At 49.9% G+C, this 18,044-nt stretch overlaps 1 protein-coding gene across 2 annotated transcripts in view; it reads right to left on the reverse strand.

Annotated features, from left to right (window-relative positions):
* Nucleotides 1-841: 841 nt before the first annotated feature.
* The window catches only part of NPLOC4 (NPL4 homolog, ubiquitin recognition factor), a 42,914-nt gene continuing 25,711 nt past the window's right edge, over nt 842-18,044 (reverse strand). For both annotated transcript variants that reach the window (XM_074972232.1, XM_074972233.1), the window contains 5 exons: nt 10,098-10,169; nt 7,620-7,715; nt 6,134-6,250; nt 4,541-4,643; nt 842-3,843 (listed from right to left, as the gene is read on the reverse strand). In XM_074972232.1, the coding sequence (XP_074828333.1) occupies nt 3,686-3,843; nt 4,541-4,643; nt 6,134-6,250; nt 7,620-7,715; nt 10,098-10,169 (546 nt within the window). In that variant the 3' untranslated portion in view covers nt 842-3,685. The remainder of the gene's footprint in view (nt 3,844-4,540; nt 4,644-6,133; nt 6,251-7,619; nt 7,716-10,097; nt 10,170-18,044) is intronic.

Below are 18,044 nucleotides of genomic sequence, written 5' to 3' on the forward strand. Positions count from 1 at the left end.
GGTCCTCGCTCCCTGAAGACCAGCTGCCTCCCCTGCTGCCCCTGCCCTGGGCTCCCATCCCTAGGCTGTGTCAGTCCTCCCCTGCCGGCTCAGGATCCCCACAGCACTGCCAGACACCTGCCTCCGAGCCGGCAGCCGTCCCAGCTACTCCAGTCCTGGGCCGTGGCGAAGCAGATAGCTGCTGGTGCCCTGCTGGGGGGTGGGGAACTAACCTGGTCCAGCCACTCTCACCCCACCGCACCATCCAGCGGCTTTATTCTGCTCCCCCACCCCTGTGGCCGTTCAGCTCAGATCACCGACGAGGGTTATTTCCATTTGTGGTTATACCACATACAGCAGGGGCCAAGCTTCAGGGTGTCTGAGACTGGCCCGTGGGCAGAAGTGGATGCAGAATTGCTCCACCCAAAGGCAGGACTCCTTGGAGCCCCTAGCCGCGGGTGAGCTGCTCCCCGAGCCTCAGCCCCGTCGCTCTGCTCCCAGGCCCTGCAGGCAGGAGGCGGCCGCGCACCGAGGAGGGCTGGATTGTTTCTTTACCTGCTGGACGAAGCTCCCTTGGGGCACAGTGCAGGATGCTCCTTGGGAGCCAGCGCCCACTGCCCTTGCCTGGTGCAGGCCCCACGGTAACGTGTCTTTACGTGCTGACAACACAGGCCTGGCTACCAAACCCCTCGTGTCCCCACCAGCCTACGCAGCCGCACGGCCTCTCTGCTGCCAACTCCGCACCGAGCAGCGGCGCACACAGGCAAACAGGCCGGAGGCAGCTGCTCAGCTTGGGTCAGAGAACCACGCAGGATTCCGGCTGGGGTGGGTCAATAAACACAGCAGAGGCCAGCAGCCTTGTTCACATTTCAGGCGCTTTTATTAGATTTTACTTGCAGGGCTTTAATTAAGGTAACTCCAGTCCACACCCAACACGCACACCTCTGCAAGCCAAAGCGCACAGAAAAGCAAGAGCAGCCATGGCCCAGGAGATTGACACACAAACCCAGAGATGGACAGACAGCCGCCTGCCCTCCCGGCAAACACAGCCAGGCAGCAATCGACTACTCTTCAAACAGCAGCAGGATGGCGCGAAGGACCCTTCCACTGCGAAGGGTAGAAACCATGTCACTCCTGCCAGCTGTTCATGGGTTGCAGTGAAGGGGGTGGGATGCATCCGCACTGCCACAGAGAGTGCAGGGATGAGCTGTGAGAAGTCAAACTGTGTCCCCCACCGCTCCCCCCAGCTTGCCCACCCCACTACTGGCCTCCTGGAGAGGGGAAAAGGGGGAGCCCCGGCTGATGGGGTACCAAGGGTCTGTTTGACCCATTATGATCAGCCAGTCCTAGTTCCCCTATCAGTCTCGGAGGAAACAAACTCGCAGCATTATCCTGCCAAGGGGACCCACTCCTCCCGTTTCAACCAAGCTGCTGATGGCCACCATGGTTCTCTTTGGATAAGGAGAGCAAGGGCCTCTCTGAACAGCTGGGAAGGGCTTCCTTACAATGCAGCACAGGAAACGTTGGGGCGTTTGAATGAGTACAATTGGAGAGAGGCAGCGAACCCCAGGGGCCGGGTGCTGCTCCGGGAATGGCAAACAGGCCAAAATGCCACAGTGGGGTCGCAGAGGGTCAGACACCACCTCAGCAAGACTCCGGGAGGGGGAAAGGCAGGCTTTCAAATGGCACTTCCCCATGCTCACAGACGCGTCTAGCCTGGGCTCAGGGGCTGGCCAGCTGGGATGCTCTTAAGGTCACTAATGCGCAAGCCGAGGAAGAACAAGACCTGCAATTCTGCCCCAGTGTGGTTAAAAACAGGAGCAGCCGCCGCTGCCGCCACGGGTCTAAATGTAAAGGGAGAGCAGAGAGTGGTGATTTAGTGGGAGACCTGCCCATTGTGGCCTGGCCCCCACAAACACCCCTGCTGTGGCCCCCAAGGCCAGCTCTGAACGTCAGACACTAAAGAGCACCTATCAAGACTGGACTGCTGCGAGCAGCCCCAGGCAAGTTGGAAGGATGGAACATGCTGCATGTTTGCTATGGGGCTCATTTCGCTCCAGTGGAGCGGATCAGCTGCTGAAAACAAAGGTGTGGGGCTCGTCCCTTTGCTTGGGCACCTGGGCTCTGGCTGCAGGACTGGGGCTAACTACCAAGCAGCCAAAAGGAAAAGATGCCAGCCCAGGCCTGGGGGGGTCTAATGCAGAACGGGTGCCTTGTCTGTGCTGGAGCCAAGCCCTGCACTTGCTAATGCAAAGCGGACTTACAAGTTACATTCGCTTCCTAAGTGCCAGAGCCTCACTCTGTAGGGGGGAGATGGCCAAGGGAAGCAGCTCCTCCAGGGCAGCCCCCAAGGGACAACACAGTGGCTGGCAGATGGAGGAGACGGCACTAAATACAAGGCTGTGGTAATGGAAGGAGCATGCACTGTGTTGCTGTGACTGGCTTGCACCCTATAGTGGGCTGTGTCCTTAAGGGAGAAAGGCGTGAGTGAAAGGATGCCTGCTCCACAGAGCTGGGGCGGCTGCCCCCATGGGCCCAGGCTGCCCACCCACCGCTTTAACAAAAACGATAAGCCAAGGCACCAGCCCCACCTCTGGTCTGGGACAGCGAGCTCCCTCTGCTTGTTCGTTGGCCCTTGGGAGATCTAGCAAGCAGGAGCAGACCCAGCCCAGCCCACCCCGCCCCGCATGCCCTTTCAATCAGGATGCCATGGCCCTAGGCAGGGGAGAGCCGAGACGCGACTGCCAAATCCGCTTTGTGGAGAGAGGCAGCTCACCGTGCTTCTGGGCTGCAGTGAGGGGTCACACAGGAGGGACAGGGCTCTTGGGTACACAAAGGGACGCCAGCTCTCCACTCGGATGCCAAGAGGACCACAAGCACTGCGGATGAGTGCTGGGGCGTGGCAGCTTTGCTCCTGGCCCAGCACTGGTGCTCATCGTACGTTCTCCAGCTGCAGACCATTTAGTCAACGCTGTAATTATGGTGGAGGCTCAGCCGAGTCAGGCACCGAGGGCTACAGAAAACCACTGGAGAAGAGCCGACTGCTGACAAACAAACCAGGCACTGGAGGAGGAGTGCTGGGGAGGGGGACAGTGATCCCCTGCAAAGAGCGGCTGTGGGACCAAGCCATGCCTACAGCATCACTTCCTCCCAGGCCGGCACAGGGGAGCTGCATATCATGCAAGCTACTAGAGGGAGGTCAGCCCCTTGCTGCCATGCACTTGTGGAGATGGCCAGCCCAGCCACCCCACTTTGCCTTGCGCACCGGAGCTCGCTCAGCTCAGAGGGAGAAGCAGCTGCTGTCTAACTGGATCAGCCTCTGATGGCAGCACAAAGCCTAGAGAGAGCCCCTGGAGACAGCAGGATAGCCAGTCAGAGGACGACAGCGCAGGGAGATCTCGGGGGAGCTGAGTGTGTGGACACTGAAGCGAAGGGTCTCCTCATGCCGGGCTAACAGCGCGGGGCGTTCCAGCTTCCAGATGAAATCCCACCAGCAGCCAGCTGGCCTCCCCTCCCTATCGCTAGGCCCCGGAAAGGACAGTGCCGAGAGTCCTGCAATTGGAGACACAGACATGGCAGCCCCCTCTCACTTGGTCTGCCCCTTGTGGCGCATGGTTACGGGGAAGGGGGCATGAGAAACCATCCTGCTTTTTAACGGGTTTGCCTCTGTATTTTTAAGTCTGCCCCTAGCTCCAAGCAGCAGGGGCTAGGTCCTGGGAAGGCTGCACATCTCGCAGTGGCCTGTGCCGGGCTGGTTCATGAAGGTGCAGTGTTGGCAAGCCCACATGGCTGAGGATGCAGCATGTGTTGAACTGCCCATGGCACCATATTCATGGAGCCCTGAAACTTGGACTCCAACTGTGCCTGTAAGGGAGAAACAGAGCAGAGGTCAAGGCTGGGAAGAGGGGAGGAGTGGAGGCAGGAGGGGGAGCGGCGGGGCCTGACCTTGGGACCTCCGAGTCTAAAACCAGCAGTCTCTCCTGCCTCAGCTTAGAGGCCAGAGAAGCTCATGGTACTAAACCTGCATTCCCCACGCCTGTGCCTTTGCACCCAGACAGCGGGCTGGGTTCTGTGCTAAGCATCAGCATTAGCAGGCGTCTGACCAAACGGGGTGGGTCGTTGCATGGCAGACTGCTTGCTGCTGTGATGTCACAACACCTATCCCAGGCAGGAGACTGAGGCAGACAAGGGCACACAGAGATTTCAGTACTTCTGTCTCACAGATCTAGGATTGGCTCAGGTAAATCAGGCCAGTCTAACAGCACTCAGACCAGCAACTCCAGGGCCACCTCCCTACCGCAAAGCACGAGGATTGGGGGGTCTCTGCTTCACGCCACAGCCCTCCAGTGGTGCTCCTGACTTTGGCCCAGGAGGTGGGTACTGCTTGGGCCCCCAGGGCTCTGAGCCCCTGCTGGCCTTGGGAGCCAGCTCATTCCCACACTCTGTCCCGTGGGTGCACGGCTGTGCCACTCGGCAGCCAGCCCAGGCAAACCGCTTCATTGCCCCTCCTTGCTGGTCCGGAAGGGAGATGTGACTCAGTCACAGAATTCTGGGGACTCACTACAGAGCTGTTCAATGGTGGCCCATTGCTCCGATTTCTTCCAGGTCTGCGCCAGCTCCTCGTTCCTGGTCCTCACTGCCTCCAGCAGCAAGCTGATGCTATCCTGTACGAGAGAGCACACAAGTCTCAACCCAGCGCACACGGACCAGGGCTGCGCTCCTGCAAGCCCCTGCCCCCCGCACTCCAAGCTCCATAGTGAGTTTATTCCCCAGTGGCTGCCAAGAATTCTAAAAAAACCCCAAACCCTTTAGTTTGATCTTTCACCCTTTTACAAAGGTGCCACTCTGGGGACACAAGCAAGCAGACCCTCCCTGCTTCTAGTTTCTCCCCAGGGCTGACATACCCCGACACTTGGCCAAACAGAAGCTAGAGCAATTAATTCAGGGCGTGTCTATATCAGATCAGATGATCACAGTGGTCCTTTCTGGCTTTACAATCTATAAATGAATATATGCTGGAACCAAAAGTCACTTGTTGCACCCCTCTGCACAGAAAAGTGGGCCAGAAGTATCTAGTAACTTTGTATTAATGTTAGGCTGTAAAACTTAGCAGAATTGGATGAAGCCACCATACACCTAATCAAGAAACGGAGACTTTACTCGAGGTCCAGGGCAGGAATAGCAGGAGGGCTTGGACAATAGTTTTGAGGTGTATCGGTAGGTTTACACAGGGGAAACTTGTATGGTGCCTACCTACATTAGGTCTGGCTCTAGCCATCTCATTTCAGGAGCACTAGATCACCTGTAGGGAGTTAAAACAGCCAGTCCACCGGCCCCCCTGAATGGCAGCTGCTGCCCACTGCTGCAGTGAACCTGCAAGAGAGCTAAGGCTCACTCACACTTTTATCACAAAGAGAAAAAAAAAATTCTGGACAAAATTCTGAACACAACACACACAAAATCCCCCTGATTGGTCCTGATCTCCAGCTGCCCACTGGCAGCCCAGCTGGGCTACACATGCTCAGTTTGTGGAATTCTCGAAGCTTCTGGAAAACACATGGCTTTTCTTGTTGGTCTGTTATTTACAAATGGGAAAATATGAGTGGTGCAGATGTTAACGGAGCGCCTGATACGCAGCCAAGCTCCTAGTGCCAAGCCAATACAGCCAGAGCTGCAAAGACAAGAAGTAGTTGTCCTGGAATAGATTTGGTGAGACTGATCTTGTTATCATTATAACAGGAATTTCTGATTCCAATACTTTTAAACCTTTCCAGCTATCCGAGCCGGAGCCAAGAGGCTGTATCCCGCCTGGGACCCTGCTCTCACAGCCACCACCATGCAGAGGCGGAGCAGGACTTCCAGAACTCAGACAAATCTAGCTTCTTACCACCAACCAAAAGGGTCACTGAGAAGGAAAGACAGTTGTCAAGCTGCATGTTCTCAGCAGGAACTATGGATAAACCAGCAAACAAGCTGGGTCTGAGAACTCAGATTGGGAGTAACAGAGACACAGCGCTTTCCACTGCACATGCGACTTATGCTTCTGCCTCGATTCTGGAGGAGGAGGAGGTTAGTGCCGGTCTGTAATGTGATGCTCACTGCGAGCCCTATCTGCCTTTGTCATTAGCCAAAACCATGGTCTTCGATTACATACCTGCAGAGGCATGACCTCATTGGTGACCAGAAAAAGGAGCAGATGGAAATCAGAGATGATGTCAAGGAAAACAGAGGAAGTGTTTTGAGATAGGTATGTGGCCAAGCTGTGGAAGTCCTGCAGAGATTGGAAAGGGGAAGAAAAACAATCCAGAAGTCATATTTCCTTACCCCAATGTGATAACTTGATTTTTCCATTCAGATACACTGACAAAGATGATACTGGTAAAATTCCTTCCTCTATCAATAGACACAATTGCGATGCTCACTGACATCCTGAAATCAGAGAGCCTTGCAGACTGAATTGCAGCCTTTCACATTTCCAGAGAAAGGGAATCTGGAATGATTTAGACATCTGAAAGACCCCAGGGCATAGAGAGCTGAGCCCAGACACTGGAGCACTCGGAATGGCAGCAAGTCAGACAGCACCATCTCAGAGCCACGCCAGTTTGGGGCAGTGAAGGAACAGGGGCCATGGGAAGATAATGTCCCAGTGGAATCTTGGTGCCCCCATCCGGAATGACAGTGAGCTGGCTAGCAGGGTCATGCCCCCTGAAGCCTCCATCAGCCAATTGCGCTGAAGTGGAGTAGGCTCGCCAGGTGCAGAAGAGGCCAATGCGTCACAGCAAGGGGGAGAAGGCCAGGGTCAGGGGTGAGGAATCCTCTCACTGTACAGTCACACAGGCCGCACAGCGCTGACTACTCCTCTACACAGCAAAAACCCTGACCTGCTAAGTGATATGTTCTAGCTGCCCCTCTCACAGCTTCTGCAGGAGTTTGTGTTTGTGCAGGGACTATGCACTTCTGATTCATTTTACGTCCAACTATTTCAGAAGAAATCTTTGCTACTTTCCACGCAGATCCCTTTTGAGAGGGGCAGACCATTACTATTACCAAGTAACCCAAAATGCCCGCTGATTTTGCCAGCTTACATGTGGCTTGGGTAATTTGATAGCTGCCTCTTTCCGTAATGAGCAGTTCAGCTTTTTAAAACCATTCCACAAAAGCAGCCAGCATTCTCGGTGTCAGCACTAAACCCAGGAGCCACTGTAGGCCCTGCATGTTGTTTGACCCACCCCTAGCAGTGTGGGGAAGCAGTGCAGTTTGTCACATACAGGATGCACTCTTAACTGATTCTTGATCAAACAAACACCATGGGACTGGCAGCTCCTTTTTAGAAGTTACTTGCAAGAGGCAATTCTTGGCAAGCAAAAAGGCCTCATTCATATCACTGGGATGGGTGCGGATTGGCACATCCAGAAGGGATGGTTTATAGGGAGGTGCAAAGCATTCAGAGAGGGAAGTTTTGCTGAGCATATTGCCAAGCGTGGATCAAACTATGAGGAGACGGCTCAAAGGAACAGCTGCTGCAGTCTCTCTACTGCTGTTCCCTTTCAGACTGCTTAGTGTAAGGGACACATGGAGAAGATTACATCCATGTGTACGATTGTACAGGTAGGACACACGCACTTTAAAGCATTCCTTACCTGAGTTTCTCCCAGCACGTCACGGTTCTCAATAGGGAACGGATTTTGAGAAATAGAAAACGTGTAAACTGGATCCTTGGGGAAAGTTGTGGTAATCTAAAAATCCAAGGAAGAGCTATTAGAGCACAGTGCTGAGTAGACAGGCCAGGCCTGGTTCCCAGACACTGGAGACCTAGGCCCACTGCCTCCAATAGCTGAGAAACGCTGTGCACTTCACAGCGCAGCGTTCAGTCACGAAGGCTACACAGTGATTATTAGGTGGAACTTCTAGAGCCTTTTTCCCATTTCCAAGGAGATTTAATCAACACTTCCCTTTTCTAGGCTGGCCCCAGCATTCATAAACACAGCGAGCGTGGCATCCAACTCTCTCCTGAAAATGGGCAGGCTCAGATAGCCTGTGGAAGCACAGCAGACCTCCCCCCCACTGATCCGACAACTGTGCGTCTGAGGCTGGCGACTTGGACCCGGCTCTTTTTATGCATTGGAAGAATTACACCGAGGAGGTTGGATTAGAGAGGAACAGGGAGGCATTACTGAAATCTGCAGCTGGGACTTGGGGCCATCTGAGAAACGAAGAAAGAGTTCTCCCAGATCACTTCTCCAAATACAAGGTTTTCTCTGCACGACAGGCAGCAAAAGCACTGAAGCAGATACAAGCTTTTATCCAAATGGTAAGTGACTTCCCCAACTGCTTAAGCATCCAAGTAGGATCTCCAGCCCGTCTCTAATCTCGTGCACCTTTCTGCCACTGGAATCAGCCATTCCAGCAAAGGATGAGGCCCCTCTCTGATGCAGGGTTTCCGAGTCTCCTCCTAATCTTGGAATCCCCTGCCATCGATACGCTCTTTGGTCAGCTAGCCCAGGCCCCCCAGTACCGTCACTGGGTTGGTGGGGACTTCGCCAGACGCAGGGGAGAATATGGCTCAGAAACCACATGCCTCCCATGCGAGCAAGTGGGCTCCTAAGTTCTTATGGCTGGAACTGAGCCATGTAGGGCTCAAACAAACACTTTGCCATCCGCTTCTGGCCTTGTGCATTTTATTAAATTGAGCTTTGTACGCACTATCCTGCGACTCACTAATATTCCTCCTCTTTGCTGCTGACATCACTTGGAAGGAGGGTGGTGGGTGGGGCCCGAAGAACGGGTGGGCAGGCAAGGTGCCTTTGTACTCTGATTCTGTGGCTATTAAAGTCTTATAAACAAAGGGCTTTTCAATCAGGGATGTGTGTGGTTTGTAGTTGACACCAAAGGTGCAGAAATAACATCCATTGCAATATAAGCCAGAAAAATACTTGGTTAGGGGTTTTGTTATTTTATTTTATTTTTTAAAAAGATGCTTCAGAAATTCAGTTTTCATCATTCCAGACTCCTCCTAAGGGCATGTTCTGTCAATCTGTTTTCATCTTAATTACACCCCAGGTAGTCCAAAACCAGATGCCTTTACTGCCGGGGTAATAAATACATTCCAGTGCTATCAATTGGAATGGGCTCCACACAATGGGTCCCATTGTTCCAAACGCAATACTTCACTGCAGGAATCACGTGTCAAAGTCTTCAGCCCAAACGCAGCTTTGACAAGTAACACACCCCACGGAAAAAAACCAACAAAGAGGAAGAGCAAGTGTTTGGTTTCCAGTCCACCTGCTTCCCCATATCTAGGGTTTCCTGGGGCAGTGCTTGGGACATTTGTATTCACGCTAGCACCAGCTGGAGTGGACCAGTCGCTTTGAATGGATTTAATCATTGGTGGCACCACCTCCACTCCCGCAATATTTTCTGTCATCTGAATTATCTGCCTCCCAGTCTCCCATCCAGGAAAGGCCCCCATTAAAATTGAAAGACAGTGGCAGAGTTTTAACACTGCTCCCAAGTGTGTTGGCAGGCAGGACTCTCAGACCAATTGCCCTTTGGCTCCCAACACTCAAGGATGCATAGCCCAAGAAACAACACTGCTCCCTGGGGAGACACATTCAGTGGTGGGCAGATGGGACCTGAACACAGAACTGCAACTAGGATTCAGTCTCCAGAATGAAAGCATTAGGAGCTGGCAATGAAGGAGCTGTAGGCCTTTTCATACTACAAACCCAGCTTGCTCATCACTGGAATGAGCAGTGTTCTTAATCACTGCTACAAAAGAGACAACTGGAGCTTTCTAATTAGCTCCCAGTGATTTAATGCCCAGCATATCCATGGGGCTTACTGCTTCCTTCATTTGATGGATAAATTCTGTTTCATAACAGCAATAAGACACTCCAGGCGGCGCCTTTTGGAGAAGTAAATGCATTTCTCTGGCACCACATCACCACCCACCCCCGAGTGTTGCACTCACACAAAAGCATGCTGACTGCTGCACTCTCAGGTTTAAAGAGTTGTTTAAAGAAAGCAAACTCGAGTTAAAACCTTCAGACTTTGTGGATTTTTCAGAAGGTTCGGTGATGCAAAAGGAACTCTACCTCAATACTGCAGCGAATACTTACATCTATGATTAGGTACTCAACAGGGAGCGGGCGAGCCAGCTGAGTGATCTCGTTGCCAAACTTGTCTATGTCCTGAAATAAGAAGAGCACAGTTAGTGAACTGGATGGAACTGATGTAGACCATATGGATCCCTGAGCTGGAACACCCAGATAGATTTGGGGCTTTTAAACTATTGGGACTGTTTTGCAGATTTATGAAAGATACAGACAGCTATTCACTTTCCTCTGTCATTTTGTTGGGTGGTTAAGTTACTGTTCAAAGGGCAGATGTGTAGCTGTCCCTGCAGTTGAGGCAACACTGGACACGATAGCTGCCCTTCGAACAGCGTCCCTGCTTCTCAGATAATTCCACCCCAGATCTCAGTTGATGTTTGAAGCAGACAAGCCAAAAGGCGCCGTATTCATAACGAAATGTCCCCTTTACACCACAGCTGGACACAAAACTGACTTTCTGCACAGGCTGAACGGTCAGGTCAACGTGCTGGAGTCTCCACTCGAATTACACGTGCTCGTGCCCAGCAGGGTCTATTCAGGGCCATTGGAAAACCAGCCACTTTTTCCTAAATACACAGACCTGGAAAAGCCACACAACCTGGCAAAGCCTAAACTTGTTTTGCTTTGTCACATGAACTGAACATAAAGTTTAATTATGAAGAAAAATGGCCAGCATATGTTCATTAATCATGAAATGACAATTAGACTTGATTTATGTCAAACACGCTGAGTTCAAACAGCTTCAGAAATAAATGAATAAGAACTGACTCTTCATTACAGATTCTGTAAGAGGGGACTGTATTTTCTACCTAAATCATCCCTTCACGTGATATAAATCATTCATCAAGCCACACATAAATCACACATCCATGATTTCCAGTCACAGACCTTATGGAAAAGTTCACATTTGCTGAGCTTTCTCAGAGTGGCTGGTAGGCAGAGCCCATGGCAGTTACACAGACTCATACAGGGCTCTCGCCCCGGCACACACGCAGACTCATACACGGCTCTCGCTCCGGCATGCTCCATTTACTTCCTGGGGAACGCTGTAAAAAGACCATGAAATTTGTCCCTCAGCCCCACACTGCAGACAGAGGGGGTATCTTCTGGGGTTTTGTGAAGAACTCCTAAAACGGAGCCAGGAAGCAACACTTCACAGAGACACTCATGGAGAACACTGTCCCTTTGAAAGCTACATTTTCTGGCTTTGAATATGCTGCTACGCTCCCACTAGTAACATTTCTCAGTTACTCTAGTACAGCGATTCTCAACCTATTTACCACTGTGGGCCACAGATGTAGCTTTCTGTGTGTTCTGTGGGCTGCATCCACACAATATATATACACATACACACTACCTGTATGGCCCTGAGGGTGTCACACGGGCCGCAGCAGTGTGCTGACTGGCCAGCAAGCAGCCCGCAGGTTGAGAACCACTGCTCTAGTATTTCTGTATCAGAAACATGCAGCACTGTAACCAGCACCCCCTGCTGTCGCTCTGGACAGTCCCCACACGCTCAGTCAGTCACATGCTCAAGCATGCTTTGGCACGCGACTTTGCTTGTAGAAGCCAACGGCACCCGTAAACGCCATGTGTCCCTGGAAATAGTTCCCCCTTTGTAGAATCAACCGTCCCGTCTTTGAAGTTTCCTTTACAAGTAATTCTGATCAGAATCATTTCTCCTTGAACGTGACAGGTTGTTGGCCCCCTGGTTATTTTAGCAACAAGCCTGGTTGCTTGTGGCCTTAGATCTCCCTGGCTCTGACAGCAGCAGCAGGAGATGTGGTGCCTTTTCAGAGGGATCACAGGGCCCGAAAGCCAGCCTGCGTCTAGATCTCAGCAATACTGCAAGAATTAGGAATCAAATCCAATCAAGCTACATCAGTTTCCCAAACACTCTCCTGCCCCTGCAAGAAAGAACCTGCAACAACTCACACATAATTAGCCCATCTGGAATTCATTTTCAAATCTAATTAAGTTCTAATATGCAGAAACATTTTTCCAGCACCTGTTCGCTTTAATCTTCCCCTCTGGGGATTTCCATGTTAAAAGCCTTCTTTTTAATGTCATGCTACTAAGGCTTGAAAGATATTTTCTAAAATTGTTACTACCAAATTGACACCTAACACCCCCCAGCTAAAGGAAGTGTCTGTGCCTCCCTCCTTGTGGAACGAAGTAGGCACCTTCCTCCTCCCCACAGGTACAGTTTTATTAGGCAGTTACATTTTATAGCCCTAACAAATGTCAAGCTGGGAGGATTGCTACGAGATCACTCCAAATTTGGCAGTCACCAGAGCCCTAGCAGCCTTTATCCACATATGTGGTATGCTATTACTGTAACTCAGGACTCGGGGATTCCCAGTGCCACACGCTCTGCTTAGCAGCCACGGCTCCAAACGGAGGGTAGCAAGGAGTTAATGAAGGCTCAAATTCTGCTCGCTGTCTGGACAAGAATCAAACAATAGGCCCCAGAGGAATTGGGCAATGAATCATACTAGAGACAGGAGTGGAGATCAGCTCCTGCAATCCCAACATTTTGAAACAGTTTGACCTAATGGTACTGCAGCTTCTGTCTCCCAATAGGAAAATGATTAATCCATCAGCACGGAGAAATACCCATTAACCAAGGAAGTTACTCTCAACTTTCTCATGCTTCTGCTGGCAAGCTGGCTGCAGGGCTTGCAATATGGACAGGGCAGCTCAGGAAGAGTTCAGATTCTCAGTCGCTATGGATCAACGTATGTACAATCAACCACGCACTAAGGGCGAGAGCAATACTCCAAACTCTCCTTTGCCATGATGCATACAAAAAAACTTGACAGCAATTTGGATTGCTAGTCATCTGAGACCGCCTACCATGCTGCCCAATATCATCCCACTTGTATTCCCCTCTCTGTCTGTATCCACCTATTGTCTCTTGTCTTACACTTAGATTGCCCTTGCAACAGGGACTGTCTCTGTGTTCTGTGTTTGTACAGCGCCTAACACCATGGGGTTCTGGTCCTTGACTGGGGCTCCTGGGGTCTACGTACAACTAATAAACAACAACAAATGGACCAGGGCTCCTTATTCTCCAAGGGAAGAACCTTTTAATATGGAGACTCATTGACACTGATGATATTCTCCCTCATGATCAGATCTTCCCTGAGTTTACGCTGCTTATGTTGCTTTGGAGTTAGACCAAGTTTATTTAGCTCTTACACAGCTCTTTTCGCCTATAGATCTGAGTGTTACACTATGAAGGTAAGTGTCATCCTCGTGTCACAGATGGGAAATCTGAGGCAGAGGTGAAGAGACCTGCCTACGCTCACACAGCAGGTCAGTGACAGCACTGGGAGCAGAACCCCGGAGAGTCCTGACTCCCTGTCCAGTGCTGTCTCTACTAAGCCACACTGCAGTCTCCCACAGGGATATTTCTGAGACTGAAGGAAGCCCTTCCCAGCTCCAACACTCACAGCCCGGAGAAGGCCAATATAAGTGGTTATTAGTAGCATATTACACGCACACGCTTCCTCTTAGCGCAGACCTAGCAACAGACTTTTCACTTCCCATCACAACGGCATTCTAATGAGAACACACTCACTCAAGACGCTGTAAAAATCCATGGGGCCTGCTTTTGATTATTTAATCTTATTTAAACTGCTATGGGCACAGAACTAGCCAATTTTCTGAACTATGCTAAGGACTGCCATGTGCTTTCTACTCACTGAGAGGCAGAAGTGCTTCCTGGTACAGACCAGGTGGTTACTGTAGGACAGCTCTCTCCTACCAGCTGAGACAGGGTGACCTTTGAACATCTATCAAGTCTCTTACTGCTGGGAACTCTCTGCATGTGGCAAGCTTTTGCAAGAAGAATAAACCCAGTGTCCTTCCATCCTCCCTCACAACTATCCATGGTTGGGGACAGAGAACTTTATATTCAAGGAAGCTCCTCCCACAAAACAAAGGCATGCACAAGAGGAGAACCTTTGTGGTATGAGGTTAAGATGGTTAAGATTAAGATGGAAACACCCCCTGGTCCATTCTCTGGCCATTCCCGAGCAATGGCCGGAAAGAGCAGTCACCACAGAACCCTTTGCAGGTTTTAAAGGAAGAACAAAAACTGGATTGCAGAGCACTCTTTTCTCCACTTACAAGAACATTCCTCCACGTTTTGGTTGCTCAGAGAATTCCCGTCATCGTAACCTGCAGGGATTCCTCTAACAAAGGCCAGAGGTGCAGTCGCGTTGTATGTAACAATTATCAGACTTTCAAGTTTTACAGACAGGAGGAGAGGGAATTTATAAATTGAGCACCAGTAACACAGTCCAGTCTGAGACTGGTATTGGGCTAGGAGAAGTTGGGGTTGGTAATCCCATTTGGACTTAATAAAAAGCGGCAAAAGGCTGTCAAGTCACTCCAAGAGCTGGATGGAGTGGGGTGTTCCAGAGCTTGAACGGAAACGAAAGTTGAACAGCTGATGCTTCCCGCGCCGACGCTGCACGAAGCTGAGCAGTTGTCCAAATGCAAAGACCAAACCCACTGATCTCTGGCATGAGGGGAAATGTCCCTTTTGTAACACAAGTGTCATTAAAAAGGGCTTTAATCCTTCCCCATCCCAGAGCAAGTTTCTTGGATATTAAAGCAACAATAAAATGTAACACACAACAAGGATGACATCTTCTTGTTTGTGCTGAGATCCCAGGTATTTGCCTAAAGTTGACAGAAGAATCTAGTCCCACAAAAGTACCAACCCATGACTACTTAAATGCTTCAAAGGGTCCATAAAACTCAGAGCTCTCACTTTTTTGCTCCACTTGATGAAATGTTGAGACATCCATGAAATAAGAGTCCTGCCGTGCTACCACCGACTCCAAGACAGCGCTGCAGCCTGGGGTTCGTTGGGGTGCACAACAAAATGACAGCTTGATAATGGAAAGCCATGAATTCTGCAGACTAGGTGAAGGCAGCTTGAAGAGTTTGCAGCATTCACACACAATGTGCAGCAATAGACATAGGCACAAAGCACCCAGATGACTGTAAGGATACATACACCATCAAATTTCCAAAGGTGCTGAGCACCCACCGCTCCCACTGACTTCGATCCCATTATCAGGCCCCCAATGTTTAAGTTACATTCATAGCTTAAGCAAGATGGATAGATGCACTTATTTACTTCCTGGAAATACACGAAAACAGTGAGGAGACAGAAGACAGAGGGCAGGGACTTCTAACGTATTAGGATAAACCCAAGCCTTCTGCAGTCCTGATACAAAGTGGAATCTTTAGCCTGCCCATACTGCTGGAAAATGAACTAAGGAGGAGGTTAACAATACCCTGGTCTCTCGAGCTACAGGAGAGAATGGTTATCATAATTACAGCCATTGTGTGTCTACATATTGAGAAGAGAGGGGGCCTTGAGCAGATTTGTGTGGAGTTACTGTTGTTGAGAAGTGCTAACCGGTCTTTCTGCAACATCGTAATATAACAGAATGTTGCACTGCAACACCTGATAGTCCTCACTAATCCCGCACTTCGAACCACTGGGTTTACCAGTGGGATGGTTTTTCCTTTCGAGTTGATCACGATGAGAAAATTATTTAGCAGAGTAATTTATATTTCTGGTCCTGAAAGCCCCCAATTTTCACTCCAGAACACATTTACAGCTTTCGCACCGCACAGACTGAATATCCACTCAGAGAAAGCGCCATGCTGCCAGTGCTAATGGGATGGTTTCTGTGAGTAGCAGGGCAAGAGGCCAATACAAAGAGAAAGGTAAAGACATACAGGAATCACAAGGCAAGCGGCTAAGGAAAAATACTTTGGTTTATGCAACAGAGCAAATCTGGTGCCATCAGTTTTCCTGTTTTCATGATATTTAAGACATGTCTACAGCTGATAGACCATTGAGGTAAGTCACACTTGTTCACATGGGAATCTTATTTTCAGCAACAGCTGTAACACACTGAGGGGCATGCTAGCCTCTGACCCCGTTCCACAAATGCATCTTGATATGCGCCATACAAGAAAGCCTTGATGAATGAAGAGAGCTGTTATTTTGCCTTGAAGCACCTCTTTGCCTGCTTGCCAGAGTCCTCGAACCTGTAACACTCTCACTAATTTCTCCCAGCTGTATGGCTTTGATCCCTGACACAGGCTTCTATTTCTGCAGCATTACTAACTCAGAGAAATTTCTTAAGTCCTTTCAAAAGCATCAACAACACATATTAAGAGTAAAGATACAAGATCTTTTCCTTATGTGATGAGCAGACTGTAATACACTTGCTGCTTTATATTTCTCCGGCTTTACACGGGTCACCTTTTCCTACTGGCAGGAATTTAAAATGCATCTACTCCTTTATGCAACTAGTGGAGACAGGAATTTAATAGTTTCCCCTCCCACATTCGGATGCTAAATTGTTCTATAAATATATTCCACACTACACAAACATTGGCTTCTTGGTTCTCATCCAACCATCACAATAAACTTACATTAATATTGCCCCTTTCATCCTAAAGTGCTTTTCAAGCTGATGCACACACTACGTATATGAATTATTCTTGCTCACCAGTGAAACAGTCAACTGAGGTGAAATGTGGCAGCTGCTTAAGAGCCCACAGCAACCCTGCACGACAGCTTAGGGCAGGAAGCAAAAGGCTGAAGCATAAAGGTAGACAGACTAATTATCAAGCTGGACATTGTCTGGTGACCACAGTGCTTGAGCAATGCTCCTGCTATCACGCTGACAGGTGTGGCCACGGTGTTACATTACTAACCATCTTTGTCTTCTCACTGCAAGGCCAAATCTACTCAGGACTCTTGCTCCCAACAAAATGCATAAGCAATGCTTCGCCCAGCTTGCTGTCACACACCCAGTGACTATGAGGTAGTGTCTCTGACGTCAGGCCTTTTTGCATTTAATGAGACCCAAATGGTCTTTAAAACCAGAAGTGACTAAGCTTCCCATCAGTTTAAAAATGTTCCAGAAAAAGTAAAGGTACTGGAGCCAAACATGTTTGAATTCAAAGGACAACTACACCCACCAGAGCGCCCCTCAAGCCTTCCCGAAGCACATAACGAAAAAGACAATTATGGGTAGGAGTTATAAAACATTTGAAATAATCTGAAGACTGACCCAATGAATCACTGGTTCATGGAAATTTCCACAGAATGCTGGAGTAATCTGTGATCACTTCGTTTACCTCCATTGCTTCAGGTTAAAAAGTAGAGTTTCGAACCTGCTGGAACATACACTGGCTTCTTGCGACTCTGAACGTCAGCACGCAGCATTCTGCGATGCCTCTGGACGTGGAGACATGGGCTGTGGCCAATGCAATGCTCCTCCTTGACCTGAGCTGAGTCATTGCTTTCTGAGATGGAACACTGCATGCAGGGATCGGCAATCAGCAGGAGCTGCACCTTCACATTCAAGACAAGCGCAACTGCACCAGCTTTATTTATTCAAATTAGGCACAGCCCATGGCCTCCGACAAGGTGCCAGTGAGACCTTCAGTTGGCCATTTGGGCACCCTTTGGGAATTGCCTGTATGCTGTTGGACTTAGAATCAGCTTCATTGGTGAGAACACACTTTACAAGCACCACAAATGGGGAAAGACTGCTAGAGCGATGAAGAGATGTGGCTGGAAGGTGTTTCACAATTTCAGGTGGCATCAGGGCAAGCCAATAGCGTGGTATTGACAGGAAAAAACCGTGCAGAGCAGCTCACCAATCAGCAGTTTCCTGATCTTCACTCAGCACCACTTTGGGGCACACAAAAGTATTCCTTCAAGATTTGCTAATGGTGATGTACGCTGCCCTCATTTTAACAGCGCCAAACAAGGCAGCCTGGCCTAGCCTACACTTAACGAACAGTCTCAAATATGACAGGAGGAAGTGTCACAAGCAGACCAGATCACAAACATCAGATATAAACAAAGATGAGATAGCTGGCTTGGATGATGGATGGCCAATT

This window comes from Natator depressus, chromosome 14, assembly GCF_965152275.1.
Source record: "Natator depressus isolate rNatDep1 chromosome 14, rNatDep2.hap1, whole genome shotgun sequence".
NCBI lineage: Eukaryota > Metazoa > Chordata > Testudines > Cheloniidae > Natator > Natator depressus.